The sequence below is a fragment of the Enoplosus armatus genome, chromosome 15 (genome assembly GCF_043641665.1).
Source record: "Enoplosus armatus isolate fEnoArm2 chromosome 15, fEnoArm2.hap1, whole genome shotgun sequence".
NCBI classification, from domain to species: domain Eukaryota; kingdom Metazoa; phylum Chordata; class Actinopteri; order Centrarchiformes; family Enoplosidae; genus Enoplosus; species Enoplosus armatus.
The window spans coordinates 20,884,106-20,901,183 of record NC_092194.1 but is presented as its reverse complement, the minus strand read 5'-3'; the positions used below and the strand labels follow the sequence as shown (position 1 = coordinate 20,901,183).

General features: G+C 44.3%; 1 protein-coding gene across 1 annotated transcript in view; it reads right to left on the bottom strand.

Annotated features, from left to right (window-relative positions):
* Window positions 1-1,748: 1,748 nt before the first annotated feature.
* The window catches only part of LOC139297224 (protein jagged-2-like), a 47,553-nt gene continuing 32,223 nt past the window's right edge, over window positions 1,749-17,078 (bottom strand). The window contains exons 10-26 of the mRNA XM_070919794.1: window positions 16,021-16,134; window positions 14,947-14,993; window positions 13,972-14,145; window positions 13,702-13,852; window positions 13,407-13,571; window positions 12,762-12,875; window positions 12,089-12,202; window positions 11,526-11,639; window positions 11,220-11,336; window positions 10,871-10,898; window positions 8,488-8,573; window positions 7,666-7,779; window positions 7,316-7,431; window positions 6,949-7,212; window positions 5,880-6,011; window positions 2,353-2,512; window positions 1,749-2,260 (exon numbers count right to left, since the gene is read on the bottom strand). Coding sequence (XP_070775895.1) covers window positions 1,749-2,260; window positions 2,353-2,512; window positions 5,880-6,011; window positions 6,949-7,212; window positions 7,316-7,431; window positions 7,666-7,779; window positions 8,488-8,573; window positions 10,871-10,898; window positions 11,220-11,336; window positions 11,526-11,639; window positions 12,089-12,202; window positions 12,762-12,875; window positions 13,407-13,571; window positions 13,702-13,852; window positions 13,972-14,145; window positions 14,947-14,993; window positions 16,021-16,134 — 2,522 coding nt within the window. The remainder of the gene's footprint in view (window positions 2,261-2,352; window positions 2,513-5,879; window positions 6,012-6,948; window positions 7,213-7,315; window positions 7,432-7,665; window positions 7,780-8,487; window positions 8,574-10,870; window positions 10,899-11,219; window positions 11,337-11,525; window positions 11,640-12,088; window positions 12,203-12,761; window positions 12,876-13,406; window positions 13,572-13,701; window positions 13,853-13,971; window positions 14,146-14,946; window positions 14,994-16,020; window positions 16,135-17,078) is intronic.

Here is a 17,078-nt window from a genome sequence, read left to right as displayed (position 1 = left end):
ATGAAACAAAATGGACGCTGTGAAATCGCTAAAGACTAAAAACACCAAGTCGAAAGCTGTGTGTCCGAATAAGAATAGATTTATATAGTGTATATCCTTTTCTTCTGACAAGACAGATGTCTCACTTTCTGCAAATTGAGGTTATTAATCTCAATATATGACTCACTGTAGAGTAGCCAAGTGTTTTCATGTAGGGACTATTAAATAAGTGAATGATGGAGTCATTCTGGACACAAAAAGTAAGAACGGCACTGAAATCGATGACATTTAGGATGCTTTTTGGAGGGTTGACCCACGATTTGAATGTGTGGGTGTAGAAAACATCATTTGTACACTGTGATACTCAAACTCAAAACTTAAATAAATAAAAATGTAATGGTTTTAGAAAGGTTTGCTAGTAAGGTGGCCCATAAGACTTGGATTTGTAGGCTTTTTAAAATAATACCTAAAATAAACAGCTGTTGTGTGAATCTTGCAGGTGGGAAGGAGGTTGTTGTAGTTGCAGCACTGACTACTGAGCTGTATGAGCTCTTAGTCAACGCTGCTCGCATCCTAACAGCCTCTCACAATGATTGACAGGCCTAACAAACAGCTGTAACAAATGATCAAAACACATAAAGACAAACAGTCATGATCTGTTTTCTTTTTAAACTAATGCTCATGATTCAGCGGGACCCTGGACGCAGTCCGAACATCTGTATAAAACCTGTCCGAGTGTCAACAGACACTAAGAAACGGAATGACATCATTAAAAAAACAAAAACCACAAAAAAAAAGTCTTACTCTTCAGAATAACTATGATACAAAGCATCACTTAAGTTACTAAATTCAAATATACACAGCCATTTTTTCCATATTTACACATGTACATTGCAAAGAAAATAACCTTTACTGTGGTATGAAGAGTTGTTACTAGGACATCTTTCCCTTTATATGTATTTAAATTCTGCATAAACTCTAAAGGAGGAGAGAGAAGGAGAAAACAACAAGGGCTGAAGGCACTTTTCTACCAAAGCAAATACTGAAAAATCCTCATGTGACAGTTATTCTAAAAGGGTATACGGAAGAACCTTTAAGCCTCAACACCAAATGGAAAAGATGTTTATGAATGTAAACAACAAAATGCTCATGCCAGGTATCATACAGTGGATTCTCTGTGCCAACTGTCAAGGACTTAAATGTATATAAAATCTTTTTTTTTTTTGTTTTTGTTTTTGTTTTTTAATAAAAAGACATGATATCAAGATGAAGTGTAGAAAAGGCCCGCAGGTTTGGGCTAAGGCAGACGGGAACCAAATGCACCAAACAGTAGAGACAATGTTAACAGCTGCCAGCCAATGACGTTCGGTTGGATCTCCAGGGTGACAAGAGGGAAACAGGAAGGCGTGAGTTCTGATCAGCAACAGTCTGTAAACTGAAGAAAATGAGCTGCGGTGAAAAGAAAATTCTTCTCGATTCCAACAAGAGTGACGATTAAACTGAAGTCCAGAAATCCAGAAGCTGCGATGTTTATTTTCCATGTCTTTTTTGTTTTTGTTTGTTTTTCTGTATTTTTTTTCTTTGTTTGTTTGTTGGTTTTTGGTAAAATAAGCCCCCGCGCTGCAGACGGAGACGTTAAATAAAGTGTGACGAAACAAAAAATAGAAAATTAAAGCATTTGTAATCTTCACTTTTGGTGCTTTTAAGAGTTGAAAAGTCAGTGACGTTTTTCTGTGTGACTCAGGAAGGTCCCTCCTCCTCTCGTGTGTTCATACGTAGTGGTCTTTAATGTCCTCGCTGAGCTTGGCGGCGTTCAGGTTTTTACACCGGTTGTCTTTGGGGCTGTACGCTGTCCGGTGCGGCGCCTTGACCGGACCGCTGCGCGTCGTGCAGATGACCCCTCCTTTACCCACCATCCCCCTGTCCTGCGCCCCCGCTATGGAGCACTTCTGCGGCGGACACTTCTCCCCCATGCCCAGCGCCCTCTCCTCGTCTTCCTCCTGCTCCCCCTCCTGCTCCCCTTCCTCCTCGCCCTCGGCCCCGTCGCACGTCCTGTCGGAGGGGCCCATCAGTTTCTTGCATTCGTACTGAATGTCTTTGTCGCGGTTGTCCTTGAGGGCGTGGCTCCGCAGCGGCTCCAGCTGGTTGTTGACCGTCGTGTCCTCGGATCGGGCCGCTCTCTCGCGCTCTTTCTTCCTCTTGCGGGTCCACCAAACGCAAACGACGATGCAGAAGATCCAGAGGACGCTGAAGACGACGCACAGCACCGGGACCAGGTATCCTGAGGGAGACGGTCAGGGGGAGATGTCAGACGCACAAAACCCACAAAATGTCAACTGGGAGCAACTGAACTACATTCTGCACGTGACTCACCAACAGACGACGACTCCACCGGCTTCTCCACTTTGACCTCCACCACGGCCAGCATGACGGTGCTGTTGTGGCGTTTGGACAGGGCGCCGATGATGGTGCTGGCCGCCTTCTGGATCTGTCCGCGATCACTGTCCTTCGACCGGCCGTCCTGCTCAAAGGACTGCACAGATGTAGAGAGGGGGGCGGGGGGGGGTCAATTTGTTTTGCATTAACGCTGCATTTCCCATGTTGAATAAGAGCTTTGAGTGTTTTCACATTTGAGATCTGGGGAAGTTGTAAGTCATACAGGTCTGTGCTGGACCTGCACACCCTGCCAGACAAGACTTCAAAGTGATTTTTGCTGTTTTTTGCCAGTTACTTCATAGGCTCATCCAATCTTCTATATTCAATATGTATACTCATACTTACGGTACATAAATGAGTTTGAAGTTTTTACATTCATATTCTACTTTCAGGGGGGGCACCTTTGTTGCAGGGGTATAAACATCTACCAGCAGAGACGTCTGGATCTGGTTGAGTTAGGTAATGCATCAGAGAGAACTTTTCATTGCCTTTATGTTTTGGTTAAAGTTGCGTTATCATTGTGTGGTAATGTAGCTGTCTTAGGGGACATTTTCATGTCCTGCAATGAAAATGTATATTCTGATGCTGAAAAGACTGATTTTCACAACGTGAGTTTGGGCTTTTATTGCACTGAAGATGCAAGTTACATTTCTTCATTACAGGAAACCCAAATGCTCCCTAAAACCTTGTAGTACACACTGAAAAATGGTCTGCGATAATGTAAAGAAAAGCCCATTTGTAGGTATTGGGTGAAACATGCAAAGCGTTTGGTGGGTTTGACCAGGTTTAGTGAAGAAACTGACAGCACAGATTAATCAGAGTCTTGCTTGAGGCTACGCAGGACAACAAAAAGGAGAGAGAGAAGAAAACACATTCATCTGTCAGAATAAAAGAGATTCTCATCCTAACATCTGGCAGGCTGCGGACCCCCCCGCTGAGACCACAGAGGGTGGAGTTAATTGCCTAATAAGGTGCTGAGGGTGAGAGCAGGGAGGTGGTGGGGGGGGGGGGGCAGAGGGGGATTAGCTGTGTGCTGTGCAGTTCAATTAGGACAAACAATAGAGAACAGGCCAGCTGTGCTCCCTGCTCGGCCGGGGACAAACACTCCTCTTTTCTTCTCCTGAGGAACTCAGCAGCTCATTCACACACCTCTAACCCCGCCCCCGACGTGACTGACAGGCCGCATCACAGCGACACAAGGCCGCCTATCCAACCGCAGCACTGCCGACTGCCTGTAGCATCCAAAATGATCACCTACTGAGAGCTGTCTGTATTTTTTGATAGCTGACAGTGGAGAGACAGATGGGGAACAGGGGGGGGGGGCGGTGAGGAGAGTGAGAGGGGAATGACCTGCACCTAAGATTTGAATCGGGGTCTTTTCGATTACATGGCGTGCTGCTTCAAACAAGGTGCTTGGTTAACCAGCCTCCAATCCTTTTTCCAAGGCTTAAAACTGACAATCGTGTCCATTTGACGTCTCGTCTGAAGTCTCGTATTTGAAAAAATGTGCCAATTAAGTAATAAATAAACTGTTGTTCTTAATAAAGATTGTATTGCCACTGGTGTTACAACATGTTTGATGAAGGCCATTGTCTTTACACCCTGTTACAGTGAATAATCAGCTGGCCGCTGTAGTTTTTATCAAACGTCACTCAAACAGGAGGAAATAGTGTATTTGTTTGTTGGATTAATATAAATTTGAGTATCTGGGGCAGCAGGACAGTGTGTGTGTGTGTGTGTGTGTGTGTGGTCATGGTGATGAAGGTGATGAAACAGTGAGGCAGTGATGTGTTTTAATAGTTTTTGGACAACAATGACATATCAGGCGTTGGATAAACACAATACTTGTTAGTAGTCTTCATTAGGATTTGTTTGGAGGACTTTGTGACGAACCTGCCTGATGAAAAACATCTTGGCTCTCGAGGCTTCACTAACAGCACGTCTGAATGTCCTTCCCAAATATTTTGCTAAAGCTACTTGAGGGTCTCTTGCTTTTCCTCCTAACACACTTGACGCAGCCTCAACATGTAGAGATACAGCAGGGACTCTCCAGACGAAGACACACAGTGAAACATGCTGAACCGCCTGCTTCTCGCTCAGGTTCAGGCAGCAGAGCGGCCCGCTGATCACTTTACAAACACACCCAGATTCTCTGGAGGATCGACACGACTTGGCGTCTGGGAACCGGCCGCACTCCGCGAGGCTCGCTGACATTATAAAGATTTCACCCACACTTGGAAACGAGCGCTGACATTTCGCTGCAACACGAGTCGGCAGCGAGTGGGAGGGAGGTTTTTTTTTTTATGAAAGCCTTGTTGTGGGGTTTGGGTGGATGTCAGGTTCGCCACTCCTTTTCCTGTATCTGTCGCTCAAAACAGGCCTGCAAACATCAGAGGAACAAGAACTAATCCCCTCCATTAAGAGCTTAGAGCCCCGAAGTGACTGCCCCCCCCACCCCCACCCCCACCCCCTCGAGTCTGGGTGGCCGAGAGAGACAGAAGGAGGGAAGAGCGAGAGAGAGGAGGGAAAGGGCAAGAAAAGACAACAACAAAGAAAAGGGTAAGAAGAAACAGAAACAGGAAAGAAAGCCAATGAAAGCAGGAGAGGTGGAAGAGACAGAGGGGATGGGAAGAGGAAGAAGAGGAAGAAGAGGAAGAAGAGAAAGAAGACGATGGAGGTGGTGGTGGAAAAGAAGAAGAAGAAGAAGACGGAGAGCAGAGACAAAGATCAGCAAGGTGTTCCAACAGAAAAGCTAAATCTCATCCAGATGTTGTTAAAGGCTTCAAACGCCTCTCCCTCTTCTCTCTTTTCCTTGTTTCTTTTTTTAACACAAAGAGGAAAGAAACAGAAAACAGAAGAAGGTCCAGGTTTTACTGGACTCCTCTGGAAACGATCTGCAGTGACAAATTAAGTGTGAGTTAACAAAGTGGGAGAAGAAAAAGAGATGGAAAGTGAGACGGAGGGAGAGAAGGCAGCAGCTCCTACATCTGTACAGTGGGCTGCTGTGTCTGGATTCCTCCGCTCTCTCCTGGTACTGTGCACCTCAGAAGTATTCAAGAGTATTTATATATCGAACTCACTGATGTACAGAGAGTACAATGCAAGTTTCAGCTGAGCTAACTTTCTGTTTTATCTCTAAATGAAGTTGTTTACAGCCTCTCTGGTCTCCTGTCTGCTGGAGCCTCTCGACACAGCAGATGGTGGACGTAAGCAGGACGCGCTCCCGTACTGCCTTGATGAATACACCAAATTTACATTGAGGACGCCGTCCCGGGAACCGTGTCAGTTAATCAGCATCATTACAAATGTATTGGTATCTTTTTGTTGTACCAGATTGTGGATCGTCTACCTCCTCAAATCCACCACAAAGACCCATTATTGGTGATACTATACATCACCGTGTGTGTGTGTGTGTGTGTGTGTGTGTGGGCGGGTACGTGTGTGCATTTGTGTGTAATAATCACCATGGCGACCTCCACGGCGTCACTGTTGGAGTAGGACAGGTCACAGAGGATGAGCAGCGCTCGCTCCTCGGCCAGCGTCTGAGTCACCGGGAGGTACCTCAGCTCGGAGCAGATGTTCTCTACAGTGGTGCCCTGTGACACACACACACACACACACACACACACACACACACACACACACACACACACACACACACACACACAGATAAGACAGATTAGTATCTGTGCTGCTGGCGAGGAACAATCAGCTTCTAATTCCTCCTAAGTCTGTTTCAGATGCAGCCAATCAGAAGGCCTTGCCCAGCGGGGGGGACCGTGGCCTCAGATCTCAGATCAGTATCTTGCCGGGGGAACAGATTCATTTCCATTCATAAAACTTTATTCAGACGTGCTGCAGGGGGGCCAGTTAAGGTTTCATGATACAGTAATAAACAACACAAACACCATCTGGACCGTCAGAGAGAGAAGATTCAAGCTTCATTCAGGACAGAACACGTCTGTCACTTTAACTGGAAGTTCACGGACTTTATCACAACGTCTTCTCCCTCCACGAAACGGCCAGCGGAGGCAGCTCCAAGTAACCGGTTGGCACAACATACTGAGGAAAAAACGGCAGCCTCCCAATGTCAGTGTCTTCACGGAGAAGTTACATGATGCATGGCAGGGTGGGACGACGTGGGGACATATACCATGAGACAAACTCAGATCTGTATACAGTGAAACACGACGCTTTGAATGATTTCAAATGAAAAGCGAGGATGAAAAGTGACTTGATTGGATAAATGAAGCTCGCTGGTGGTTTTCAACTGTCTCTTCAGCCTTATTTCAGACTGAGAACAGCTTCTAGTCACCTTCTTACAGTTCTACACACTCATACTCTACACATGTCATACTGTCCTGCAATTCCTTTTTTTATTACTCAAGCAGAAGGAAGAATTAAAAACTGCTGTTCAATCATTGGAAAGTAACTACTCCTGTTCTCGACTGTTGAGCCCACTTCTTTAACGATGAATTGTTTTGTGAATAAAATGTCCATCACGCTCTGTCCAAAGCACGTAAAGTTCCTCACCTGAGGCACTTTGTCCTTTTTGAAGATGAGCGTGATGCGAGCACAGCTGTTGTCAAGGTAACCACTGTTGGGCTCACACTGGGTGTGCAGGGGTGTGGGGGGGTCGGGCGTCGAACACACTCCCCACTGGTGGCAGGGCGGTGAGAAGCAGGTGAGGAACTGATGCTCCACACACTCGTGACCTCCGGGGCAAGACGGAGGGTTCGTGTCCGCAGGAGGAGGCAGAGCCTTGGGGAGGAGGCAGGGCCGACGGCCACACCTCACCTGGAAGGACACGGCTTCGCTGATTTACTGGTTTCAACTTGTACGTCTCTTAGAAAACTGGCTGTGCAAACACAGGTATTATACAACATCATGCCGGCCTGACCTTGGAGCAGCGAACGTATCCGTTGACACACTGGCAGGCGTTGCACTCCTCCTCCCAGCGGCTGCCGTGAGGAAACTGCAAGCCGGCGTGACGACACGACTTCCCGAGTCCGATGACTGGAATAAAAGAGAACAAAAGGACGCGGTTCTCATATCTGAAACTGCATACTACCCGATTTACAGAAAATACAAGACCAGCTGCCATTAGATAAGATGCACAGTACGTTAACAAGTCTTCACTTTGCTCCCGTGCCTCTGACCTGACATCATACATAAAGAAACTGTGCAACAAACATGGCAGCAAATCCAAATCTATAAAACACAGCTGTGACTGAGACTAACTGCACTCACACTCTTGACAGCGAGGTCCAGCGTGTCCTGGAGGACAAACACAGCGGTAGCCGTTGATTTCATCCATGCAGGTTGAACCTTCAGCACAAGGAGACGACTGACACTCGTCTATGTCTGTGAAGGAAAACCACACAGCTGTTATTCTAAATGCAGTAGAGAGAGACATGAATTCACTCATGGGAACTTAAAGTCACAATTTAGACTTTGGTTTCACAGGAGCTGGAAACCAGGTAATTCAAGGTAACAACTATGATCTCTTGTTGTTTTTGGTTTTGAAATATCTATGAATCATATGGAGAAAAGACACGACTGATGAGAGAAAGATATCTAAAATCTTGAGTAATAAAAAAAGAGCTGCAGGACCTTTTCAGTGGCAACAAGTCTTTGTTGATTTCTCCTTCAAGTCTTTCTCTTTCTGAAGCTTAACTCGAGCTGAGAAGAAAACTGAGCTCTGACAGATCTGAATGTTATATTCAAATATCTTCAATGAGTGATGGAATCCAGAGAATCGTTCTTTGCACAATGGGTTTATAGCAGTTTGGTTTGAAACGCTTCAATTGGATAACACTCTGGTTCTGAAAAGGCTTTTCTGAAGAGATTTCTCCCAGAAGGCCGCGGGAGAGCGCACTGACCCGTCTGACGAACCTCAGCGCTGACCTCGGCTCAGCGCAGAGGGGAGAGGTTAAGACCGTCTTCCTAAAAGGCTTCCTAATCTGTCGCCCCGAAACAATCGGCTCACGCTCCCCCGCCGCGGCCTTTCACCTCTGACCCCCCGCCCACCTGACCCCTCCACACGCCCCCCTCCGGTTCCCAGGGACTCACTGATGCGGCAGTCCGGTCCGGCGAATCCCGGGGCGCATTCACAGCGAAACCAGTTCACACCGTCGACGCAGATGCCGCCGTTGTAGCTGCAGAAATGAAACAAGAGAGAAAGTGAATTCACTGCTGCTGCAGAGTGACGGAGGTCCAGAGAGAGTTTCTTCAAAAGTCTTCCACATTCTGCTTCTCTTTGCAGCTGAATCAATGAATGTGTGAAAGGACTTCAGGTCAGCTGTATCAGCATTACATTTATAACATTCCTTGATATTCTATATTGAAAATATCACATTCACAAAGTCTTGAAAACACGATGCGTCACAATATTCTGTACAGTCCGTCACAGCTTACGCTAACATCACCTCTGTTCAGAGGATCGAGTCACCACATTTCTGGTTTAAATATTTTGCGATTCTATTGTCTTTTGTTTGTCTGCTGAGAGATTGTAGTGACAGTTAGGCCACAGGCAAAGGAACCAACACTCGGGAGTGCCATGAACATATTTGATATAGCTAAAGGAAGTTTAGAGGATTTTGGAGCCTTGGTGAAACTCTCTGAGTGTGTGTTGACGTCCCTGGCTGGACTACTCTTCATAGGATTCACCTCCAATAAACAGTTCAAAAAGGTGCCACTGTGGACTGGTATCTGCCATTTAGTGGATTCTTTAACCCAAAGATCTGCAGAAATTCAGTGGAAATTAAACCTTTGAGTGTGTCTCATCCTGTCCGCTGAGCTGCAGGTTTAACATGTAGTGAGTCCATATGGAACCAGAAAGGCCAATGTCACTATTTCACCAATATAACTTCCTTTTTCTGCATGACTGTGGTCTAATTTTACAACGTTTTAAGAGAAACTCAAATATATCAGGAGACGAAAAAGAAGGTACTAATCATCTGCCAACTTTCTCCATTTCACTACAATAATTACAACATGACATTACAACGTCTTCCAGGTCGACAAATGTCTCTTTGGGAAATATTAGGAAAGTGAAGAAACAGGTATTACCACCAGTTCCTTGCAGGTCGTCATCTTAATCTTTAATATCATGTACTTTTAACATGTGCATGAATAAGTAATAGAAAGAAAAGTAAACGACTTTCAGGCCTTTAAGTTGTTTGTGCTTGTGATCATCTTCACACTAAACTAGAACTCACTACAGACGCGTCTGCACTTCTACACAAGTGTCTCATGTTCTCTCTGAGCTTCAGACTAACTGTCAGCCTGTTTTTCCTGCAGAGACTCTGAGCTTCAGCAGGCTGAAGTTGATCCCTGATCAATGTCCAAACTTCATATGTAAATCCCCACTTACCACATACTGAGTCCCCCCACCCCCCCAACACCTCCACTTCTCAAAACTACCCCCAGGTCGAGGCCGGTGAATGGTGAGAGGGGCGTCTCTTCACACTCTCCTACCCCCCTCTCCCTCCACCCTCTCCTCCCAAAACCAAAACCTCCACTAATCCACCTGTCAGTCATTGTGAGGAGCAGAGAAGAGGGGAGGAAGGGGGCGGCTTTTGTCCAGGGAAGCTTCTCTGATCCAGACTAGCTGTCAGGAGTCCCTGGTTTTTCTCCACTTGTGTGTTTTTGTACTAATTTGGTCAATAAAATGTCCAGAAATAGAGAAAACACCCTCATCTCAATTTCCTTAGTCCAACAGAAAACCAACAAATCCTCACATCCACAAGCAAAAATCTGAGAATGTTTTGCATTTTTTCACTAACAAATTCATACAAACAACCCACATCTTTAATGAGAAAATCCAGAGCATAAAATCTGATTTTAAGGATGAGAACAAAGTGTGCGAGTCGCTGAGAAACCCTGTTTCCCTGTTTCATATTCCCAAGTCAAACAATGCATGTCAGGTTGTTGGAGTTTATCCAGAGAGAAAGATGCAAATGTCAACTGAGCTGATGTATGTAGATTAATAACAGTGAAGGTGAGGATCAAAGGTGCCGCACCCAGGCAGCAGAATTTAGGACGGTAGTCCAGACCACCTCAGTTGAATCACTTCCCGAGATCAAGTGAGGTCGAGTTTAATCTTATCTAATAAGATAGATAACAGGCAATAAAATGTAGAGAAAAATGGAGATGAAAATCTGTCTGCAGATTCAACAATCAGCGCATCAATAAAAATATGTTTGACACCACAAACAGGTTTAAAAATAATCCAATTACAATACCATGAATCTAAGAAATTAGATCTGCATTATTTAATTTAACATTAACATAAACAGCCCCTCCAATGCATGTTGAGAGTGTTGAGAGATTTTTGAAGCGAACAGCCTTCAGTCACTGACTTTCTACACGGCCATGACACACCGTAGGTGCAACATTAAATCTCTGCTGAAATGTTTCAGAATGATAATGATGATGAAGACATCTGTCTTACCAGGGATGTGGATTGCAGTCGTCGACATCTGCAAGAGAGATGAGAAAGACCGAACTTCAATCAGTAACATTCAAATTTAAATTCCCGCCAAAACCTGGTCGGATCATTTCCCCCCCAAACGTGAGAATGAATTACTTTTAATAAACTACTTCAGGCACGTTACAGATCAAAAAGTGGCAACCCAGCTTTAATGGATATTGTGCTAAAGTGTAAATAGTGTTTTTAATGTTCACAGCTCTTCAATCATGCAACTTGTCCAAAGACACGAACGCTGTCAAGCTGTAAATATTGCAGTCTGCCATCTAACCCTTAGGACATGAACGTGGCATTAGCTCCAGCAGTGACATACTCTGTGCACAGGTGGGTCCCTCCCAGCCGTCCTTGCAGATGCAGGTGAAGGTGTCTCCCCCTCCGACACACGTCCCTCCGTTCTCGCATGGACCCGAGTCACATGTGCTGTTCTTGGCTAAAAGATAAGAATTAAGATTTCACTTTCTGAAATGTTTTTATTCTGACCAGCCCACAGTGGGGGAGCTGCTCTTTGGTCACTGTGATCACTGTCTGACAGGTCGTAACGACGTAATATCACATCGTATTATTACGCTATTATTAACAGAGCCGTAACAGTGTAATTAGAGTGCAGTGAGGGCCTGACCTGTGTTGCAGGTGCTGCCACCCCAGCCTGAGGGGCAGCTACACAGGAAGGAGTCTCCGTGGTCGTAACACGTCCCTCCGTTACTGCAGGTAGTGGAGTCGCACTGGCTCTCACCTGAAAGGAGGCAGCATGGGAAAAAGATTTCTGACTCTGAGCCAGTGTGGAGTAGCAATTACTTCAGCTCCAAAGAGCAGTTCAGAGACGCCGTCAGAGGATAAAACAAGCTCACACAGCAGCCAGTGAGGGCATCGCATCTCAGAGAGCACGTTAAGAGGATGAGGTGGTTAAAAAATATAAGACCTGACATGTTGGAGAACATGGAGACTCAAGACAAAGACGCCACTTACCTTAAGTTCTGTTCACACAGTATAACAATTAAAATAATCACTTTCTAACTATCGCAAACTATTGCAACTTTCATTCATCTTATAACAAGGCATGGGTCCCATTTAAATGCCCATTTAAACTTCACACATAGACACATTTAATTATATTTTTTCTATCATGCTTTACAAAGACATCCACATGTCTCAACAGTCTCTAACACACCAACATTAACTCACGTGAGTGGCAGGTCTTTCCTTTCCAGTTGTCCACGCAGTTGCAGTAGAAATCGTTGAGCAGATCAACACACTGGCCTCCATTCTGACACGGGTTCCTGTTGCACTCATTCACATCTGGAAGTCAAACAATGGGTCAGTGCAGTCATTTTATTTGTTGATTCTATATTGATTTATCTTTTGATAACACAGAGCTTCATTCTTCAAATGCCTGGAAGCACAAAAATAACTCACATTGTTATAAACTAAGATTATGATCATATGAACGTTGTTTGATATGCAGTAGATTTCAATGTTGATGTTTGTTTGGTATGCTAATATATAAAATATAAAACGTGGCTGATGTTCATTGGATCAGTTCTCTCTCTAAATATAAATATAGGTTATAGTGTCATCTGCAAATGTGCACACTGACCAATATAAGTAACTGTAGGCACAGTTATAAAACAGATTCAGAATCAGTCAGCTGGTTAAGTAACCACATTTTTCCGCTTGCTTTTATCTCAAACAAATCCTCCATTGTTTTGTCTTCCATAAGATTCTCAGACTGCTGATCATGCCTCTGCTGCTGTAGGCCACTGATGGATTCTCCCAGGATGTGTGACTCACAGGCATCCCTATGCTGTTGCTCACATCGACCCCAAAAAACCCAGTTCTCTCAGACACACATACTCACCAACATCACATAAACTGCCCTCCCAGCCGTCTGGGCAGAAACACTGGAAGGAGTTGATCCCGTCGATGCAAGTGCCTCCATTCTTACAGGGGGATGACGCACAGTCATTAATGTCTGCAGGCAGAGAGAGGAGGGATATTTACAGATGTAAGTAAGTCATTTCATATTTTGGACTTACTTAAACTACATTTTCAAAAAGCATGAAATCCAAAGAATTCTCAATCTCAAACAAATCCTAATTTTTGCCTTATTTTTGCCTTGTTTTGTTCTTGGATACACATATGTCGTTATGCTCCTACGTTTTCTTGACAAATCTAATGTTGCGGCACAGTTTCTCGTTATGGTTATACTGTCTGATGAACTATAACTCTGCTCACCTGCTGTGGGAGCATCAGCTTTGAACACACATTTTTTTCCTGCTCCTATCAGCTTTTGAGATTTGGATGCATTTTCCTCGTTCCTCGCTCATGTTTTCCTCCAGATTTCCTTTTTGTTTTTTTTGTACTTCTGCTGTAAACTAAACTAAGACATTGATGACTACTGAAACTGGAGTCTGAATAACCGTAAAAATCATGTGGTTCCCAGTGACGGTAACTGATGATAAATATAGTCTGGCTGTAGTGTGTTGAGCTGATAATGACTCACTCTCGTGGCAGTAGGTGCCAGTGAATCCCGGCTCACAGGAGCAGCTGAAGTTCCCGGCAGGCAGGCTGATGCAGCGGCCGTGGGGGCCGCACACGTTGGATGAGATGTGCCACACCCGCTTTTGGGTGTCATTGGTTGCCACAGCAACGGTGCAACTGTCAATCACTTAAAGTGAAGAAGTGAAAGAAAGAGGCGATCAGCAGGGCAGAGAGTTGGAATGGAAAGTCTCTTACTTCCAGCTGGTTAATTAAAGTATATCATCATAGATACAAGGATTCTCCAGGTGCTGCGTTACCTTGACACTGGTTGGTCTTGCAGTGGTCCTTGAGCTCTGAGCAGGTTTTGCCCTCATAATCGTCGGGGCAGCTGCAGTAGAAATCTCCCATCAGGCTGTGGCACTGGGCCTTATTGTGACATGGGTTCGGGCTGCACGGATTGTTCTGCACCTACAGATGGAAAACAGGGAGGTACAGGTGTGTTCTTCTCACCGACAATGAAATATAGCAGAAGTGTAAGCGCCAAACTGATCCCACTGTGTGTTTTACCAGCAGGATCTAGTCCTCACCTCACAGGTTGTACCAGCGAAGCCCTGCGGGCATTCACACATGAACCCGTCCAGCAGGGCGTGGCAGCGGCCACCGTTCCTACATGGACTGCTGGCACAGCGGTTTCTCTGAACCTCACAGTGCCGGCCCACGAATCCCGCCTGGCAAACACAGTGGTAGCCTCTGGCCCCCTCCTGGAACAAAAACAAGGAGTTATCAAAAACTGTGCTGTCACATTTCACTTAGATGTAGATGATCAAAGTGGCAGAGCTTCCCGTTTATTTTTCTGACAAAATGAGAAGTGTCCTTTCTCATTAAAGACAGGCTTTGTTCAAACACCCAACAGCACCATGCAAATCCCCAAACATCCTCCCAGCTCAGTGCAGGGGTATTTTTCAAAGGCTCTTTTATGTACTATGTTGAGTTTCAGAACATCAGCACTGAGTAACAACATCAAGGACAGCATACTTAAGTATACAAAATGATATGAATTCAATACATACATTTCAGTCAAAGCACTCCCCACAAGAATTTGACAAACGGCAACACGTAGTTGAAATGATAATATAGCTCGGTAAAAAAAATCATTTTAAAACAAAATAGTTTTAATTTCTGAGATGCATGGGTCAAAAAGCAACGGACGACTATGGACGATGTTTTAATCTGGCTTTGTATTTATGATGGTTTTTAAAACTGACATCAAGGCATTTACTTGCACTTTGTAAAAATCCTTGTAATGCTTCTGTAGTCGGTTTTATTTTGTACTTATTCACTAACATTAGAAAAGCCCTTGCAGGCAGTACAAGTTGGTAGCAAATGTTTCAAAACCGTAATACCATAATACCCTTCAGCATATTCTTTTATGTTCTGACAGGTACTTTGATGATCAGCAATAATCTTGTTCCAACTCCATTACTGTGTCATGTAACATTGAAAAAAAAAAAGTATGAATTTAACAAAACACCTCAGTGTTTTTAAAAGCAATAAAAACTCACCTTGCAGGTCCCTCCGTTCAGACACTGGCCATGGCAGCTGTTCACATCTGAGAGGAAAACAAACAGAGAAAACATCAGGTTTGAGTTTGACAAACGGGGAGTGGAACATGCATTGGAGCTGGAACATGCAGCTGCTACAGAAAAGTGGTTGATAGGACCAAAGTGAAGTGATCCATGCCTAGATTAAAGGTGAGATGCAGATTTAGAGGCGAGAACATGCAATTAAACCAAACTGCAGAAGTCAAAACTAGACCCAAGGAAGTCTCTAAAAGATTTACGACAGTTGGGAAAAAGGTTTTCAGTTTTAGTCTTATAGCTTAGAAGAGTTAAGCCAGGGTGTGGCAGGTATAAACAGCCATCTGCAAGGGGAGAGAAAGGAGAATGAATGGAGAGCTGAAGTCCAGACCTCTTAGCTAGCTAGCCTCTGTTCAACTAGCATCTTTAACTTGATAGATTTTCTCATTTCTTTCATTTCTCTCTCTGAAAAGCCAAAACATGTTACTTTTGTTTTCTGCTCATACTCTAAGATATATGAGTACTTACAACTGAACAAGAAAAAGTGATGATTATATTGCTAGCATTCAACTACATATCCCATGGGTCTTTGCCATTAGCACACTGTCAGAGCCTCATGGGAGCTGTAGTGAAACAGAAACAAATGTTTTCTGCCCATATTCTGTCCATAAATGACTACTATAATAACTATAATATTTACTACTGTACTAGATAGTATGTGAAGATAAAAAAAAAAGGTAATTTTGCTAGCATTGCCAGCAACAATTGGTCATTAGCGTGCTGTGTTGTTGCTGTTCAGTGCTGACAAAATATGAATAGTTCTTCCTGGTTAAACTGAAAGTGATGAAATGTATAATATTATATCCTAATTTATCTTAGAATACGGACAGACAACCCCAGAAACATGTTTTAGCCTTTCAGAAAGTGATAAATGACTGAGAAGTGAGGATTACAGAGAGAGTTACAGAAGCCAGCCAGCAAAGAGGACTTGAGCGCTAACAGTGCTACAGGTAGGTGGGAAGAGGCTGAAGGCTAATGATTTTCTGGATTGATACTAACTGATGTCACAGTTCTGGCCAACCCATCCAGGAAAGCAGGCACAGTGATATCCACCAATCAAGTTTTTGCAAGAGTAAGCATTGAGGCAAGGCTTCCCCGCACACTCATTAACGTCTGCAAAATGGAGACGAGAGACACAGAGAGGGAATGAATGGGAGAGCTAAGAACGCGCCCAGAAGCCCCGTCACCAAGCGTAGCTTCATGTCGGACAACATACGACAAGGAACTCTGCAGCCCCTTTTCAGACGCTGAATCTGTTATGTTTCTGGCTTCATTCTACTGTTTTCAAACATGGGTCTCGGTTACACAAATGTGCCATAACGACGGTTATGGAAAGAGCGATATTTGACTTGTGGCGCTCGGCAGAAAGCATCGGTAAAGGAATTTAAAACATATTTTGCAGCTCAACGACTGTGTGTTTCATGGCTTCATTGGTGACCATCATCAGTTCTGGGGGGGGGGGGTACTCACCCCTGTTTCTCACTCAAAATTCAGTTTCAGAAGTAGATTTCAGCTGCATATTTCACACAGTTCAACGGCACCCGAGCACAGTTAAAACTGACAAGATGTTTCTGGCTTTCATTTAAATCCTGTATTTGCTCCAATATTGAGGAATGAGGAAAACAATCCTAAATGATGAAACATTCTTAAAAATGGCTCATCTGACATCAGCAGAAAATCTCTGCAAATGCAAATTGGCTCATTCAGTATTTCATGGGTTATTTCTATTTATTTGATTTCCTTCTACATGAGAAATGTGCTGTTATTATTATGTAATATTTCAAGTGCCTAATTTCAAGTACCGTCACTTGGTACCACGTGGTCGGATTGCTTTCATGACTTTTATGGGTAAACGACCCCGGGTCTTTTTCAAACATGTAAAATTGCCAGAACATTTACAGGGTGAAGTTCGTGTCTGACAGGGTTTCGTTTCTTCCACAGCTTTCCATCGCCCCACTGCTTTACCCCCCCCCCCGATCCCCCCTCCCTCAGGGTTAATGTCTCTCTATTGCATTCCCTGAAGGCCAACCTGCGGCATTCCAAGTGGTCAGTTTCAG